The sequence below is a fragment of the Anopheles ziemanni genome, chromosome 2, assembly GCF_943734765.1.
Source record: "Anopheles ziemanni chromosome 2, idAnoZiCoDA_A2_x.2, whole genome shotgun sequence".
Taxonomy (NCBI): Eukaryota; Metazoa; Arthropoda; class Insecta; order Diptera; family Culicidae; genus Anopheles; species Anopheles ziemanni.
The window spans coordinates 77,958,962-77,972,050 of NC_080705.1; the positions used below are offsets into that span (position 1 = coordinate 77,958,962).

At 45.3% G+C, this 13,089-nt stretch overlaps 1 protein-coding gene across 1 annotated transcript; it reads right to left on the reverse strand.

Moving 5' to 3' along the window:
• Positions 1-3,477: 3,477 nt before the first annotated feature.
• Positions 3,478-5,634, reverse strand: LOC131283016 (arrestin homolog). Its single transcript, XM_058312574.1, has 4 exons — positions 5,264-5,634; positions 4,388-4,939; positions 3,769-4,102; positions 3,478-3,697 (listed from the first exon to the last, which is right to left on the reverse strand). Exons 1-4 carry the CDS (start codon positions 5,426-5,428, stop codon positions 3,552-3,554), a joined length of 1,197 nt encoding a protein of 398 aa, XP_058168557.1. The 5' UTR covers positions 5,429-5,634; the 3' UTR covers positions 3,478-3,551.
• Between the last annotated feature and the right edge of the window lie 7,455 nt (positions 5,635-13,089).

Sequence of the window (13,089 nt, forward strand, 5' to 3'; positions counted from 1 at the left end):
GCGCGTGCTCTGTTTCTTTTTCCTTCGCGTTCGCGCTGCGCCGTTTCGGTGGTTTTTCCACGGGTTCTAGCGTCTTGCCTCTCTTGTTTCGTTCTTCGGTTTGCCCCTGCGTGCGTGCGTGTGCTCTGTCCCTGTCCCGTGCCGCACCTTTGGAAAAACCCATCGAAGTCGAAGGGTCTCGCGCCATGTACATAAGGCGCCTTCGAGCTACACCTTTGCCGAGCGTGCGATAGTGAGACTTTTAAATTTTAAAAGGATTTTCCCGCGCCACCGTTTTTGGGCGTTGGTTACGTTTTGGGTCCTTGGGAAGATGCTGCCTTCGGGAAAGACAGTCGCCTTGCGATGCGTCTCTTTTCCGCGCCCTGCGAGACAAAGTGCGTGCGTGTGTTCGGGTCGGGTTTTTAAACAGGACGAGGGGTTAGTGCTGTGTGTTCGGGAGTGTTTTCGGTGAAAGTTTCGGGAGGTTAGGAAAAATTTAAATCACCCCGTGATGCTGCACCCCCCTCCCGATGTACCCGGCTTCCCGGGACACTCGTACACTCGGCCCGACCGAGGCACATTCCACGAGCCAGTCTCGTACGAGATTTACTCAAGTCAGCAAGCAAACCCTCGCAAAAGCCGCAAGACCTAGGAACGAGTGCTCGAGCGTACTGGTGGCCACCGATTCCGGCTCAACACGTGGCGCTTTGGTGTACCCGTGATTGAGCGCGTCTCTATCCGGTCCGGACTTCCGGAAGCAGTGCTCCGTTGTGCCGAATGTGCGCGTTTTGTCGGTGAATGCGGACATTCCCGAAACCGGCCTCACCACCAGCTGGCCATCGTCCACGTTAAGGTTCGTGTGTTCACCGACACACTCGTGTTTGACGGTGTGTTAGTGTGTCCTCTGAGGTGCAAGGATTTTAAAAGTGTGTGAAGTGAAAGTGGTCAGTTTTACCCTGGAGGCGCCCGTTCCGAGCCCATCGGAATCAATCACCGGACGGGTGAGGTCGAGGTCAGGATCTACTTCCACTAGCCACTTCTGCTAACGACCTCTTTCCCTCGAGAAAAGTGAACAGCAACGTGCTGTTGAAGGTAAGAAAACTTATTCAACAAAAGCGAATGCCATTGATCGTATGTCGGGGTGAAAGATTGAAACTAGTTTTCCATCGGTTTTGCTTGCTAGAATTTGTTGTGTTCTGAGGCAACAGGTCGCTTGGGGAGATTCTGTATCACAATGTCGCTGGTGTTGCGACGTGGGTCCTTAACAATGTTTGTGTGATTGTTTTCTTGAGCTTTAATTTTTGTTTGTTTTTTCATTTCAATTCTGTTTCATATTTCTCTTCTATGATTTAATATTTATGAATATTATCTATACTTCCATTATTTTTCTTCCATTTGAAGAAGATATTTTAACACGATAAACATAAGTCTATTTCTTTGATTTTCGTTCGGTACAACCATTTGTTTCAATTTCTTACTATTCAATAGTGTGCTTTTACACATTACTCTCTTCTGTTATGTCACCTTTATATTGGTCAACCATTATTATTTCTTATTATTTTTTGTAAGACGATGATCTTGTATGATTTATTGTTTACGTTTGTTTTTCTATGTATGGATTTTTTTGTTGGATGAACATTTTATTTGGTTTTGCTTTGCTGGATGGAATTACAGTGTTCAAACTATGTACTGTACAGATATGAACGAAACGGTAGACAAAACACCACTTTGCTATACTTTACGAGAGTCTGTAAAATTTTCTTCATTCTTTTAATGACATGTATGTACAATCTTCGTACGACAGCGATCATTTAGGTCGTCTTGTTTAAATCACAAATGGATTGGATTGACATATTGTACAGATTGAGCAAATACCGGTGCATTCGTATACTGTTTACAAGGGTGAATTTCACCACTGGGAACGATTTCTTTCTCCAATCGGGTTCATGTAAAGACAGTGGAGACAAACAGAAGCGGTACGGAAATGGAAATAAGTTTGGTTTAGCGTGTTTTTTTTTGTTTTGCTTTGGTTTGCAGTTTATATCCAATCTAAAATTACATTGCCTAATGATACAACTATGGTAGATAATGATTATACTGCATTATTTGTCGTTTAAAAAAAAAGGCCCATCAACAAAAGTACTAAAGTGAATGCATTGCACTGCATCGATATTTCAATGGTTCGTTTAAATTTAATTGTATTTAAAATATGATTTCTTCTCCTTTTTTTTGTTAATACGCGTATTGGTTTTTTTAAGACGAATCGGATTCGTACGCTACAACTGGAATGATTAAAATAGATTGATAATACAACGTCAAACCAATGTAACGCGTTTAAATGTAAGCCCAACCAATCGGGTTTTGTGGCGAAACTTCAAACAATAATTGACACGCAGTGTGGAGCGCCCGAAGGAGGACGGGGACCAGCTCCGTAGAGTGTCACCTTAGTAATGGAGCCTGTCCAAGGATGATCCACTCTGCCGCCACCGCCTCTCCCTAGCAAGGGTCCCTTAAACTCTACGATAACTATCCCTCTCTCTCCCTCCGTTCGTTGTCTACTTTCGTTGCGTACTCAAGCAGTGTTTTGAGTCGTTTCTAACGCAATGTGTTTTGATTTTTCTCCCTCGTCCATCGTGATCCCAAACACGTTGGGTTTAGATTTTCTTCTCTCTTGACGTGTGTTCGTATTTCCTTTTTTTCTTCTTCGTTTTCTTCTATTGTACGTCACTAAAGCGTAGAAAATTATTGATCGTCCGCTTACACACTAAAGCTGCTGTCGCCGGGCGATTGGATGCAGCCGCTCCGGTCCGGCATCGGACCACGAACGATTGCCACCGATCGAGCTGCACTAGATGTTCGATTTCGTTCACTTCTGGATGTTTTGGTTGACTTAGTTTTTTTTTGTTACTTTTTTCGTTGCCCTTTGGTTCATCGATTAATTTGGCCACTCCACGTTGCATCCGGTACCGGGTCGTGATGGACTTCCGTGTTTTTGTTTTTTCTTACGAAAAGTCCCCGACCTTGCCCCCGGTATCGTGATGCGGAGGGTAATTAATCGATGAACCAAATTTTTTATATCATCTAATAGTAGTTTTTTTGTCGTTTTTTCTCTCCCTCTTCCATTTGTTAATGTCGCTATGGGGTAAGGTTATGCACTGTAAAACGTTGTTCTTTCATTATTCAGGTTGCTTTCGTTGCGGTGTCTTGTACACCTTGTTCTCGACTTGAATTGGTATCATCATGGCTTTATCACATGGACACTGTTACGTGGCGCTGGGTGTTGTATGTATACACGGGGCTGGGTAGACCCCCAACGAATCCCCAAAGGGGTTGAAAAACCGGAGTTGCTCTAGCGGGACTACTAGTCACATTTCCCACAGGAATGCTTCATAGTCCCAATGGGTACTCTTCGGCGAAGGAAGCTCAGCTTCAGGAGGGTGCAGCAGGTGGAGAGACTCCCGTATGCGACCTTATGTCGCCGGGTGGATGAGCGTGGACTGTCGGTAAGCTAGAACGGTGGTGTTTTGGGCTGGAGCTGGAGCGGACCCCTCAGGATGAGATGGTCAACTCCCTTACTCCGGCTCGTTCATTCGCAGGCGCGCAAAGTCCTCGAACACGATGTTATCATCGTCGTCGGCGTAGTGCGAGTTCTCGTAACGATGACGCTCAATCGACTTCATCTTCTTCAGCGCGTTCACTCGCTCCCGTTCGACGGTTCCTAAAAATGAACCAAAGATCAAATGTCAAATAAACTCTATCTCGATGTCGCCGTTACTTTTGGCATCTTACCGGGTGCCGGGTTCATCAGCTTGAACGGAACGTCCGTCTGCAGTTCGCCACCGAGCGTGCCACAGTTTAGCTTGACCCGCAGCGAGTAGGAGATGACGATACCCATCGCGTCCGACGGGCACTTGCCCTCGCCGATGATGGTCGACGAGGCCAGGTTCACGTCGTCATCCTTCAGGTGGCCGTCGAGGGCGATTCCCCGGCGGTCCTTGTTGCTCGAGGCCAGCGGAACCAAGAAGAACGACTTGGTGAAGCTAGCTCCGGGCGTAATCGGGCAGCCTTCACGCGTCTCCAGAGAGGCGATATGCTTGCTGAACTGAGCGTTTACCATCGTGACCTGGAAATGTCATAGCAAAAGAGTCGTTATTTCCTCATGATGGAACTGGTGGATTACGGATGGTAATTTTGGGGAATTTGAAGTATGTCACATTTTTGGGAGATTCCTAAGTCTTAAAGACTTCAGGACTTCGATTCAAAACTATTTCTTGTGAGTTCAAATAAACACAAGAGCATTCTTAAAACATTCTCCAATATTTCGAACTGATCGAGACTTCTTTGAAAAGTCCTGCACCCAACTATTTCTTATCAGACATTCGTAGTCTCCTGCCCTTCGCCTACGTACCTCGCAGTGCTGCACCACGAAACACTTGATGCTCTTAACAGTCTTCCGCGAGTTGTTCGTTACGACGATGTTGGCCGCAATTTTCTCACCATGGTAGTAGATCTCCCGGTCGAGCGTCACCTCCAGGTTGATCTTGCCCTGCGAGAAGGTGAAACCCTTGCTGACCAGCGACGAGGGCAACCGGCGGCCGCGGGAGGCCGGCGCGTACTGCAGCTTCTTGATGGTGAGCGTGACGGCGCTGCGCTTGTGCGCCTTGTCGTTCTCGTCCTCGCCGACGAACGCCTTGATCGCGTACTCCACGCCGAGCGGCTTACCGTGGTCGTCCTCGCCCGCCTGCAGCGTCACCGAGCTCGGCGCCATGTTCGGGAAGTGGAAGGTGAACGGGAACGCGTTCGCGCCCAGCTTCTTCACCAGCCGCTCCTGCATCGGCGTCATCTCCATGTTGGCGTTCTCCATCGGGTAGATCTGGTCCTTCGTCAGGACCATCTCCTTGGAGAACTTCACGCCCATCACCTCGTCCTCCTCGCGCCCATAGCGGTAGGTGGTGATGAGCTGGTGTGGGGTGGAAAATTAGCCAAAAAAATAAAGGAAGAAAAAGGTGAGTCAAGGGCAGCCTTAATTCAATTAGTCCCCAGCGAGAGCTTATCGGTTCGGTTACGAGGCAAAGACCATTTGCAAAGAAAATTAATCGCCTTAAATTACTCATTCTGCTTTGTCAGAAATGTCATAACCAATGTTAATAAGATCAATATTTCTTTTTGTTGATGTTTTGGACTTCATTCACACTTTTGAAAATGTTTCACAATGTTTGTCCATTATTTCTCATCGTTCGAACCTCACGACATCTCCAAAAGGACACTTTAGTGGACAACCAACCTGCCCGAAGACCTTGCGGCCTCGCAGGTACTCCTCCTCCAGCACGATGACGCCATCGATCGGATCGCAGTAGTCCGTGTGGTCGATGAAGTCACGCTTGCCAAGGTACACGGTCAGCTTGCCATTCGGGGCGGATTTTTTGAATACTTTCACCGAAACCACCATCACTGATAACTCTTCTATAAAACGGCTCAAACGGTGTCGTATCACTCGGTGCTGAGTTGTGGGTGCTTAGAACACTTTGGGAAACACTGGTAACGTTTTATTCTTTGTACTTTTGAGTACGTTTCGTTAAACTACACCTGATAGTTTTCGAGGTGTCGGCGTGGTTGTTTTCTTCTCAGGTTTCTCGTATACACTATAGTAATTTACAAAAAAAACTAACTTTCTACCACTGATAAAACCGGTGCTTGGGTGATTGGTTTGAAAGAACAACCAGAAGTGCGACCGTTCCGCCGTTCCGGGGGCCGTTTTATACTTTTCCCGGCCACCGAAAAGGTTTCCCTGGATGCCGCAACGGTCCATCGATCGGACTGGCGGACACAGGGAGCCTTCCAGCCATTAACTGAATTAGCAAGCGGCCGTACTGCCGTGTTCTCGGTGTGTTTATGTATGTGACGATGTGTGATGGGAGCAAGTACCAACATTGGGTTTTTTACCAACTATTTTGTTTTTTACGCATTGGCGAGGACTTTCATCGGTACGGTACGCAATAGCACAAGTACAATGAGTCAAACGAAAGGCAAAATGGTATTCGGGTAAAATTGTTTGAAGAATGCGCATTTCAGTACTAGAGTTATAACCGCTGCGGTAACGGAAATCCAACTGCATTATGCAACTAATATCAAGTGTTTTTCAATAATTCATAAGCTTTAAATTAGCTGCAATTCTTATGAAATAATTTACCTTCAAATCATATCTTAAATCGTTTGGAATTATGCCTACAATTGTCATTACTCACGATAATAAGAACATCACTAAAAAGGATACTTATTATGTTGGTCCGCGATGGGGGTCCGCGACAGCCGAGCGGTAGCGCCGGTTAGAAAATCGGCCCATGAGCGCCGTGGCTCACCACCTCGACGGCGTGGGTTCGAATCCCAACCGAGACCGGACCCTCCCCTGTACGAGAGGACTGACTATCCACGTATACATAGGCCCTTTACAGGGCAGGCATGACCAACAAGGTCGTTACGCCAAGAAGAAGAATTATGTTGGTGGTCTTTTGAATTTTTCTTGACATACAATTGAATAAGTTTGAATAAACATGTACTGTAAGTTTTGTTTTAGATTAACATGTAGTATAATGCAAAACTGTAAATGATTAAGAGAAAAATAAACTCTCCAAACACCGAATGGTTTAAATTCAAAAATAAATATTAAATTTAACAGGACCAGATGCCTCCGGTGTGAATTTGGCCACCAGATGCTCCCATAGTGAGAAGGACATAAACGAATATGCGTTAACCACCAAGTCGCAACCTTTTGTTGGCCATCTTTCAGTACGGCGTAATCTTATTTCGATGCTGTCGCGTAAACATCGCCCGAACGCGCGTGGAACTATTTTCCATCGGGCCGCTTTTCACGCCCCGTGTGACGTCACCGCAAGGACGTTGTCTGTGGGTCACGTTTGAGTGGAGCCCGTCAGTTGAGGCATTTGCGTCATTTGTAGATGAAAGCAAAATTACCCTGAAGAAGGCTTATGTTTGGAAATCATGCAGGAATCTGGTTTGTATAAAGGTAAAATATTTGCCTACATTTTCCTTCTAGACCCCGATTTCAGAACAGTTTATAAAACCCCAATAGTAGAGAACCCTGGATTAGGCCACAGTTTGCCGAATCATTGGCAGCTTAGCGATAGAACTTTTATGGGTTCGTGCTACCGCTGCAGGCTGTTAGTTCTTTTACGATGGGTTAGAATCGGTTTGTTGTGAATAAAAATACTTCAACGCGTTCTTTGGCGAACAGGTTTACACTACACTCGGTTCCTGCAGTTCCAGAGGCTCAAATGTCAAGGTTAAAAATGCAAAAATAGCACCACAAGCTGAAAGTGGTATGAAACATAGGAAAGAGTTAAGCGCTTTATTTTAGCTGCTGGGTTTAGAATGCAATCGATGCTTGGATTCATTCGATAATGTCAAATGCCGAAATCTAACCGAAAAGACCTAAAAAATTGTAACTGTGTTGAATAAACGATAAATACTACCGTCGAGACGGGTTTTAGCCACTTATTAGATTTGGAAGTAAGTCATTTATTAGGTAACGAATAGTTACATGCTGTTGCAAATGTCATGTTGTCGTAATTGATTAGTTCAATGTACCTTCGCGGGCGTTTTTATGTGTATCGTATAAAAATTTAAATTATAAAAAATTAAGTTATGTTTTCATTTACCTTTTATTTAAATTATTACAATTTTTTTATATTTTTGTTAATTTTTTTAAAAATAATCATTACATAAAATACGCTGCAAGCACTTTAAACTTGTTTTAAGACTATCATGAAGTGAAACTAGAGAACATTGTGTGAAACTGGAGAACAAAAATTAAATTTTATCTCAACGTGAATCCCTTTTCCTATGCCTTCTATCATAAGGAAACAACAATTCATCAGGCAACGAAACGATACAACCGCGCGAGCTTGCGAGCTAGGGAAAAACTTTTCTATTAAACAACGGGCAGAAATGTATGTAAAAGAATAATCATTTCATCTGCGAAGGCATTTGCATTTCATTTTACCCCTCGTTTTCCGGGTAATGCTTTTGTATTTCCTCCAGATGTTTGCCTTTGTGTGTGTGTGTATGTTTTTTGTGAGGTGGTACCATAACTTCCACATCAAACGATGGGTGGAAAATCGATATTGGGATGCAGAAATTGCATTTCTAGAAACACCCGCACCGTTGCTGTGCACGTAGCGAATGTGTTAGATGTGTACAGTTACATTTTTATATTGTGCAATGATTTGCACTTACCGTATACATTGTCATTGCGCGTTTGCACGCTGAGATTTTCACCTCACGTGAAAGTGCATGATGCATTTCGTGGTGAATAGAACCGTCCAGGATGCACGCGCAACCGAGGGCGATGCTTTAATGCTGGGAAAACGGATGCGTGCAGCACAACTTCCCTGCCCATACCCACCCACCGCCAAAACTCTTGCTTCGGGTCCACCGAGTTTTCGCTAACTTTGATGTTGACTCTCTTTCTCACTCGGTTTGTTGTAATGCTTCTTAACCCTGTGTTCACTTTCTCTTTCCGATAGTAGATAAATCTTTCATTTGGCAACGTTGCCAACACGACCCAAACCAATTAAAACGATGGGAGGGGGAGGGAAGGGGGGGGGGAGGTTAGGGGAAGGAGTCCCATCTACTTCGTAAGAAACTCACCACCCTCGACTTTGGGGGAGGTCAAGACGCCACCCACCGATGAATCCTGCGGGCTCCTTTCTTGGGTGATCGAAGGGTGGAATCCATCCTCCGCCCACCCGTCCACTCCGCCCACCTGCGGCCGTATCTCACATATGAAGAGGTGAAGCGCATCGGATGGCCTTGTGTCGATGTCTCCACGGTCCACCCGAACCAGTGGACGTCTGGAAGGCGTTCGTGGTGGTTCCTTTCGATCCTTTGCCTCGAGCTCTTACTCGATTCCGCAGCAGCCCGTTAGTGTGCGCTAACCTTTGTGCAAGGCGTTCGGTGTGCGTGACTCGGTCTGCTAGCACTTCCGGTCCAAGGACGCACGGGACTGCAACTGTGTGTGTGTGTGTGTGTGCTTGCTCGTGTCTGTGAACAGTGAGACGCTTCAGTGTTTGGCGGCGCAATAAATCGTACAACTCACTAGAGCTAGTTGTTTGTATGATCAATTCCATAATTTCACCTTCCCAACAGCAACAGAAAACCACTTGAAAAGTATTAAAGCCCACCTTTTTTGTCACCTCACATCCCTTTGCTTGCCAATGGCACTAGTGTAACTCCACTGTAACGACTCGTTGTTAACGTATTGTAATAAAAAAAACACAAAACCGCTTAGGGAAAACAAAAAAAAACACTAACCATGGTAAGCACAACGTATCGGACTAGTTTATTTTACAGCAAACTTGTCTCACAGTGAAGCAGTCGTTTTCACAGGAAAATTTCCCCATTACACTCCATCACTTTCCACCGCGTCTTGATCTTCCATGCTACTGCGTTTCCTTTGCGAAGCAACTTTTTCCGCCCCTCCATCACCATAACCTCACACGGCAGTCCTTTTCTTCGCCGTCGCGTTTAGGGCGGCATCTTTTGCCCTCTGGTGAAACTCGGCTGTCGACGGTTGTTTGGTCCGCACACCGTCACAACACTTTTCCAATTTTCCGCCACGCTCTGCTCTGCTTCACCATTTGTCACTTTCTTTTCTCTTCTTTGGCGTACCAAAAATAAGGCACCCATTCCCGAGTGGGTCCCATCGGAGACCTCCTCCGTTGTGGAGACGATGCACTGACGACCTTTCCCAAGCGTCGTCTGCTTGTGCCAGTCCAGCTTTCCCGGGTGGGTTCGTGGACAGGAAGATTTGCGGCCCCGGTGGATGCCATATTTATCTGCACGGTCCTCTTGTTTTGTCCTCTTTTGGACAAAAACCTAATTTTCTAATAATATCGCGCGCGCGTTCTTTTCGGCGTCCCCGGCGTCAGTTCCCGGGGCTGGTGCTGTTGCTGCTGCGCCCGCCATCATCCGCCGGTGGCGTCGTGAAGGAAAATGCGCGGAAAACGGAACGCGCGGGTACGCGCTAAATTTTGCGTGCCTAAACCGTACAACCGACGCTAGGGAAATGTATTGCCATATTGCAACAACACGATGATGATGATGATGGTGATGATGATGATGACGATGCTCGGGATGCTGCTACCGTTGAGCGAACCCTTCCTTGGCTGGAGAGAAAAACGGTTCTAGCGGCTATCCTTTCCTAGCCGACGCCATTCGCACACGGCGTGACCGAAAACGACTATTTTCGCTGGAACATGGCGTCGGATATTGCGCAGTTTGTTTGTAGCACGTGCTTTACCCCGCAAATCGCGTGCGTTGGAAAGGATAAGAAGTTAAAGGAACTCTAAAAAAATGTTAAGATTTATTTGCTACTCTCTTTTAGTGCATGTTTTAAAGAGTAAACTTGTAGAATTTGCAATAATTTTAAACTGCTTAAAGTTTTCATTGTGGTTTTTTCACATAGCCTAACATAGTGTACCTTATATTATCTATCTTTCCTGTGGGATTTCTAGAAGACTCCCTTCTTCTCAATCTAAATGTCCACCTATTATTCATTCGTACTATGTTGAGCCAAAAACTCTAAAAGAATTCAAAACCATTCCATCACAAGCCTCGGATGACAAATGATCAGCTTTGGTCGGACGAAAGTCGTTGGCCTGACCTATATTTTGCCAAACCCCAACTGAACCGAACTCCGCGCATCCAATGACAGTAAGTCGTCGTCGTCGTCGTCGTCGTCGTCGGGCGAGATTGTGCCGGCACCGGTTGGCGGATTCTTTTCTTACGTGCGGCAACAGTTTAAAAACTATGCCTAAAAATAGTACACGGAAGCCATCCGCGAGTGCGAACGAGACCCACCGTTGCTCTAAGCCACGATAGACATAGGGAGAAAAAACTGGCGAAAAAAACATCCCCCCCGCTCCTTCTCACACGCAACGTGCCAAACGCCAGAAGACCCCGATGGAAAGAAATTACAAATTATTTGCGCACCATTTTCCCCCCTTCGCGGGAATGCTGCCATTCGGGTGTACGTGTGGCGATTTGCTGTAAACCATCGGGGATCGAAAAATGATTCGCAAATAAACAAATCTGCTAATTTATCGGTGATCTGGCGTGGCGAGAACTAGCTGCCCGGCGATAAATACGGGCCCCGATCGAAGCGCACGCCAGCCTGGAAGACATTCGGCTGACTCATTCGTGGAAAATCTATCGATATCGGGTGAGGGTTGAGGAGGGGAGGTGCAGGCCGTGCTGGAACTAGCGAATGCAGTTTTGTGCAATCTTGAATCCATCCTCCAATTGGCCTATAAATTGGTGAATTTTATTTCACCAAGCAGAGGTTTTTTTACCCCTTTCCTCAAGGCACATCTTAGTTGTACACTATTTTTTTCATGTTTACTCTTTGCATGTTGCGCGAAACGTTTATTTTGTTTCGCGGTTTTGAACTGCAGATTTGTGTTTTCGCGCCCTGCTTTGCGCAACCAGATCCTTGGAGAAGTCGCAGGCAACGCCTCGCCAACCATGGGGAAATTTGGGGGAAGACACGGGACGCAAAGGGCCTGGTTTGTTGCCCGAACTGCATCCACGGGATGGTGCATCTTTTTCCCCGGCGTGAGCGTATGATTTTTGTAACCTTCTCGTGTTGGACTATTTTCAACTGTTCTGGCTTGTGGCTCGTCGGGTTTTTGCTTCCTTTTTTTTTATTTTGCTCACTCCGCCCTGTGCGTCCCTTTCTCCCTCCGTTTCGGGGTTACGCTCGTTTGCCTATTTTCTATTCATAAATACGCCACCCCGGGATGGAGGGACACCGGGAGACTAGCAGGAGGAGCAATGTGGAGTATAGTTTTTCCCGCCAGCCTGTGCGAAATCAAACGGCAACGGCAGCGCGGGAGCACAGGCACAAGAAGACAACGACACCGTAGAAGGGAGGATTTTCCAAAGGGAAGAAAAAAGCAACCGGACACACATGGAAAATTTGTTAGGGGGTTCTGCTTACGGTGCGCCAGACACGCGCGCGATTTAGTTTTTCTATTCGCGTGAAGTCGTTGTGAGGTGCGTTTCGGGAAAAACGCTGCTCCTGCAGCTCGCCTAGTAATCTGTTGCATAGTTGTGCCGATCTGGTTGCATCGTTCCGGTTGCAGTTGTGCGTAGGCTGGTGAATTTTCTATTGTTTGTTCGATTGTTTTGTGGCATCAGTCTTTATTTTACTGTTTAAACCGATTTCCAGAAGTGTTTCGGCCAGTTTTTGTAAAAGTAATTGTGTTTTAATTAATTCAATCAAATTAAAGAAAAGTACAATAAGTTTCCTCGATGCTTGTTAATAATTCCTTTTATTACGAAAATTTTAAGGATTGTCAGTTCATTGGTTGGAGTGTGAAGGTTGAAATCAGCAAATTCAAATAGAAATAAGGAATTGAAAAGGATGTTTTCTGATCCCCGCTATTATTGATTGTCGGATGTGTTTGAATCGCTGCACGTGCGTGAATATTGAACAAAACAAAAATGGACATATTTATATATGACGAATTTGTTTCACAAAATACTTAAAAAGATGATTTAAATATAAGTTGACTATAAATTCTAATATAAACCCCACATCAATTGGAGTATTGGAATTTATTCTTTCGAAACTCATAGTCCTTTCAAAATTTTAAAGCATTTTTGTTTATTTAAATTTAACCCTATAAATAACAAAAACATATAAGTTAAACATAAGGAATTCGCATCACTCTTAAGAGTGATTGCCTCTGTATCCTTACAACATCGATATGAGGGCTTTTGCCTTTACATCTCACGCGTCTCTGGGTTGTGTCTCGGCTAAGCAGCATCCACCGGATCACGACTTTTCGCGATTCTCGCGTTGCCGATGACGGTGATGATGATGATGCAAACGATGGTGTTGTTTTGACTACAAAACGCTACTTGATGTTGCACATTAGGCAGATATCGTACAAACCGTTGGAGAAATTAGATAATTAGTGCTCTTGTATGATGTTGCCCGTTGAACTATCTTAATTCAGTTTAAAGTCTGACGCTAGCTCTAAAATGTTAATTTTTTTTTTTTGAATCGATTAAACTTTGGTGTATGTT

Bases quoted from the DNA above. Each gene is read 5' to 3' on its own strand.
- LOC131283016 (XM_058312574.1), bottom strand. From the start codon at position 5,428: ATGGTGGTTTCGGTGAAAGTATTCAAAAAATCCGCCCCGAATGGCAAG. The intron at 4,940-5,263 runs GTTGGTTGTCCA...ACCCCACACCAG, and splicing joins GCCGCAAGGTCTTCGGGCAG to CTCATCACCACCTACCGCTA. The intron at 3,698-3,768 runs GTAAGATGCCAA...GTTCATTTTTAG, and splicing joins GCTGATGAACCCGGCACCCG to GAACCGTCGAACGGGAGCGA.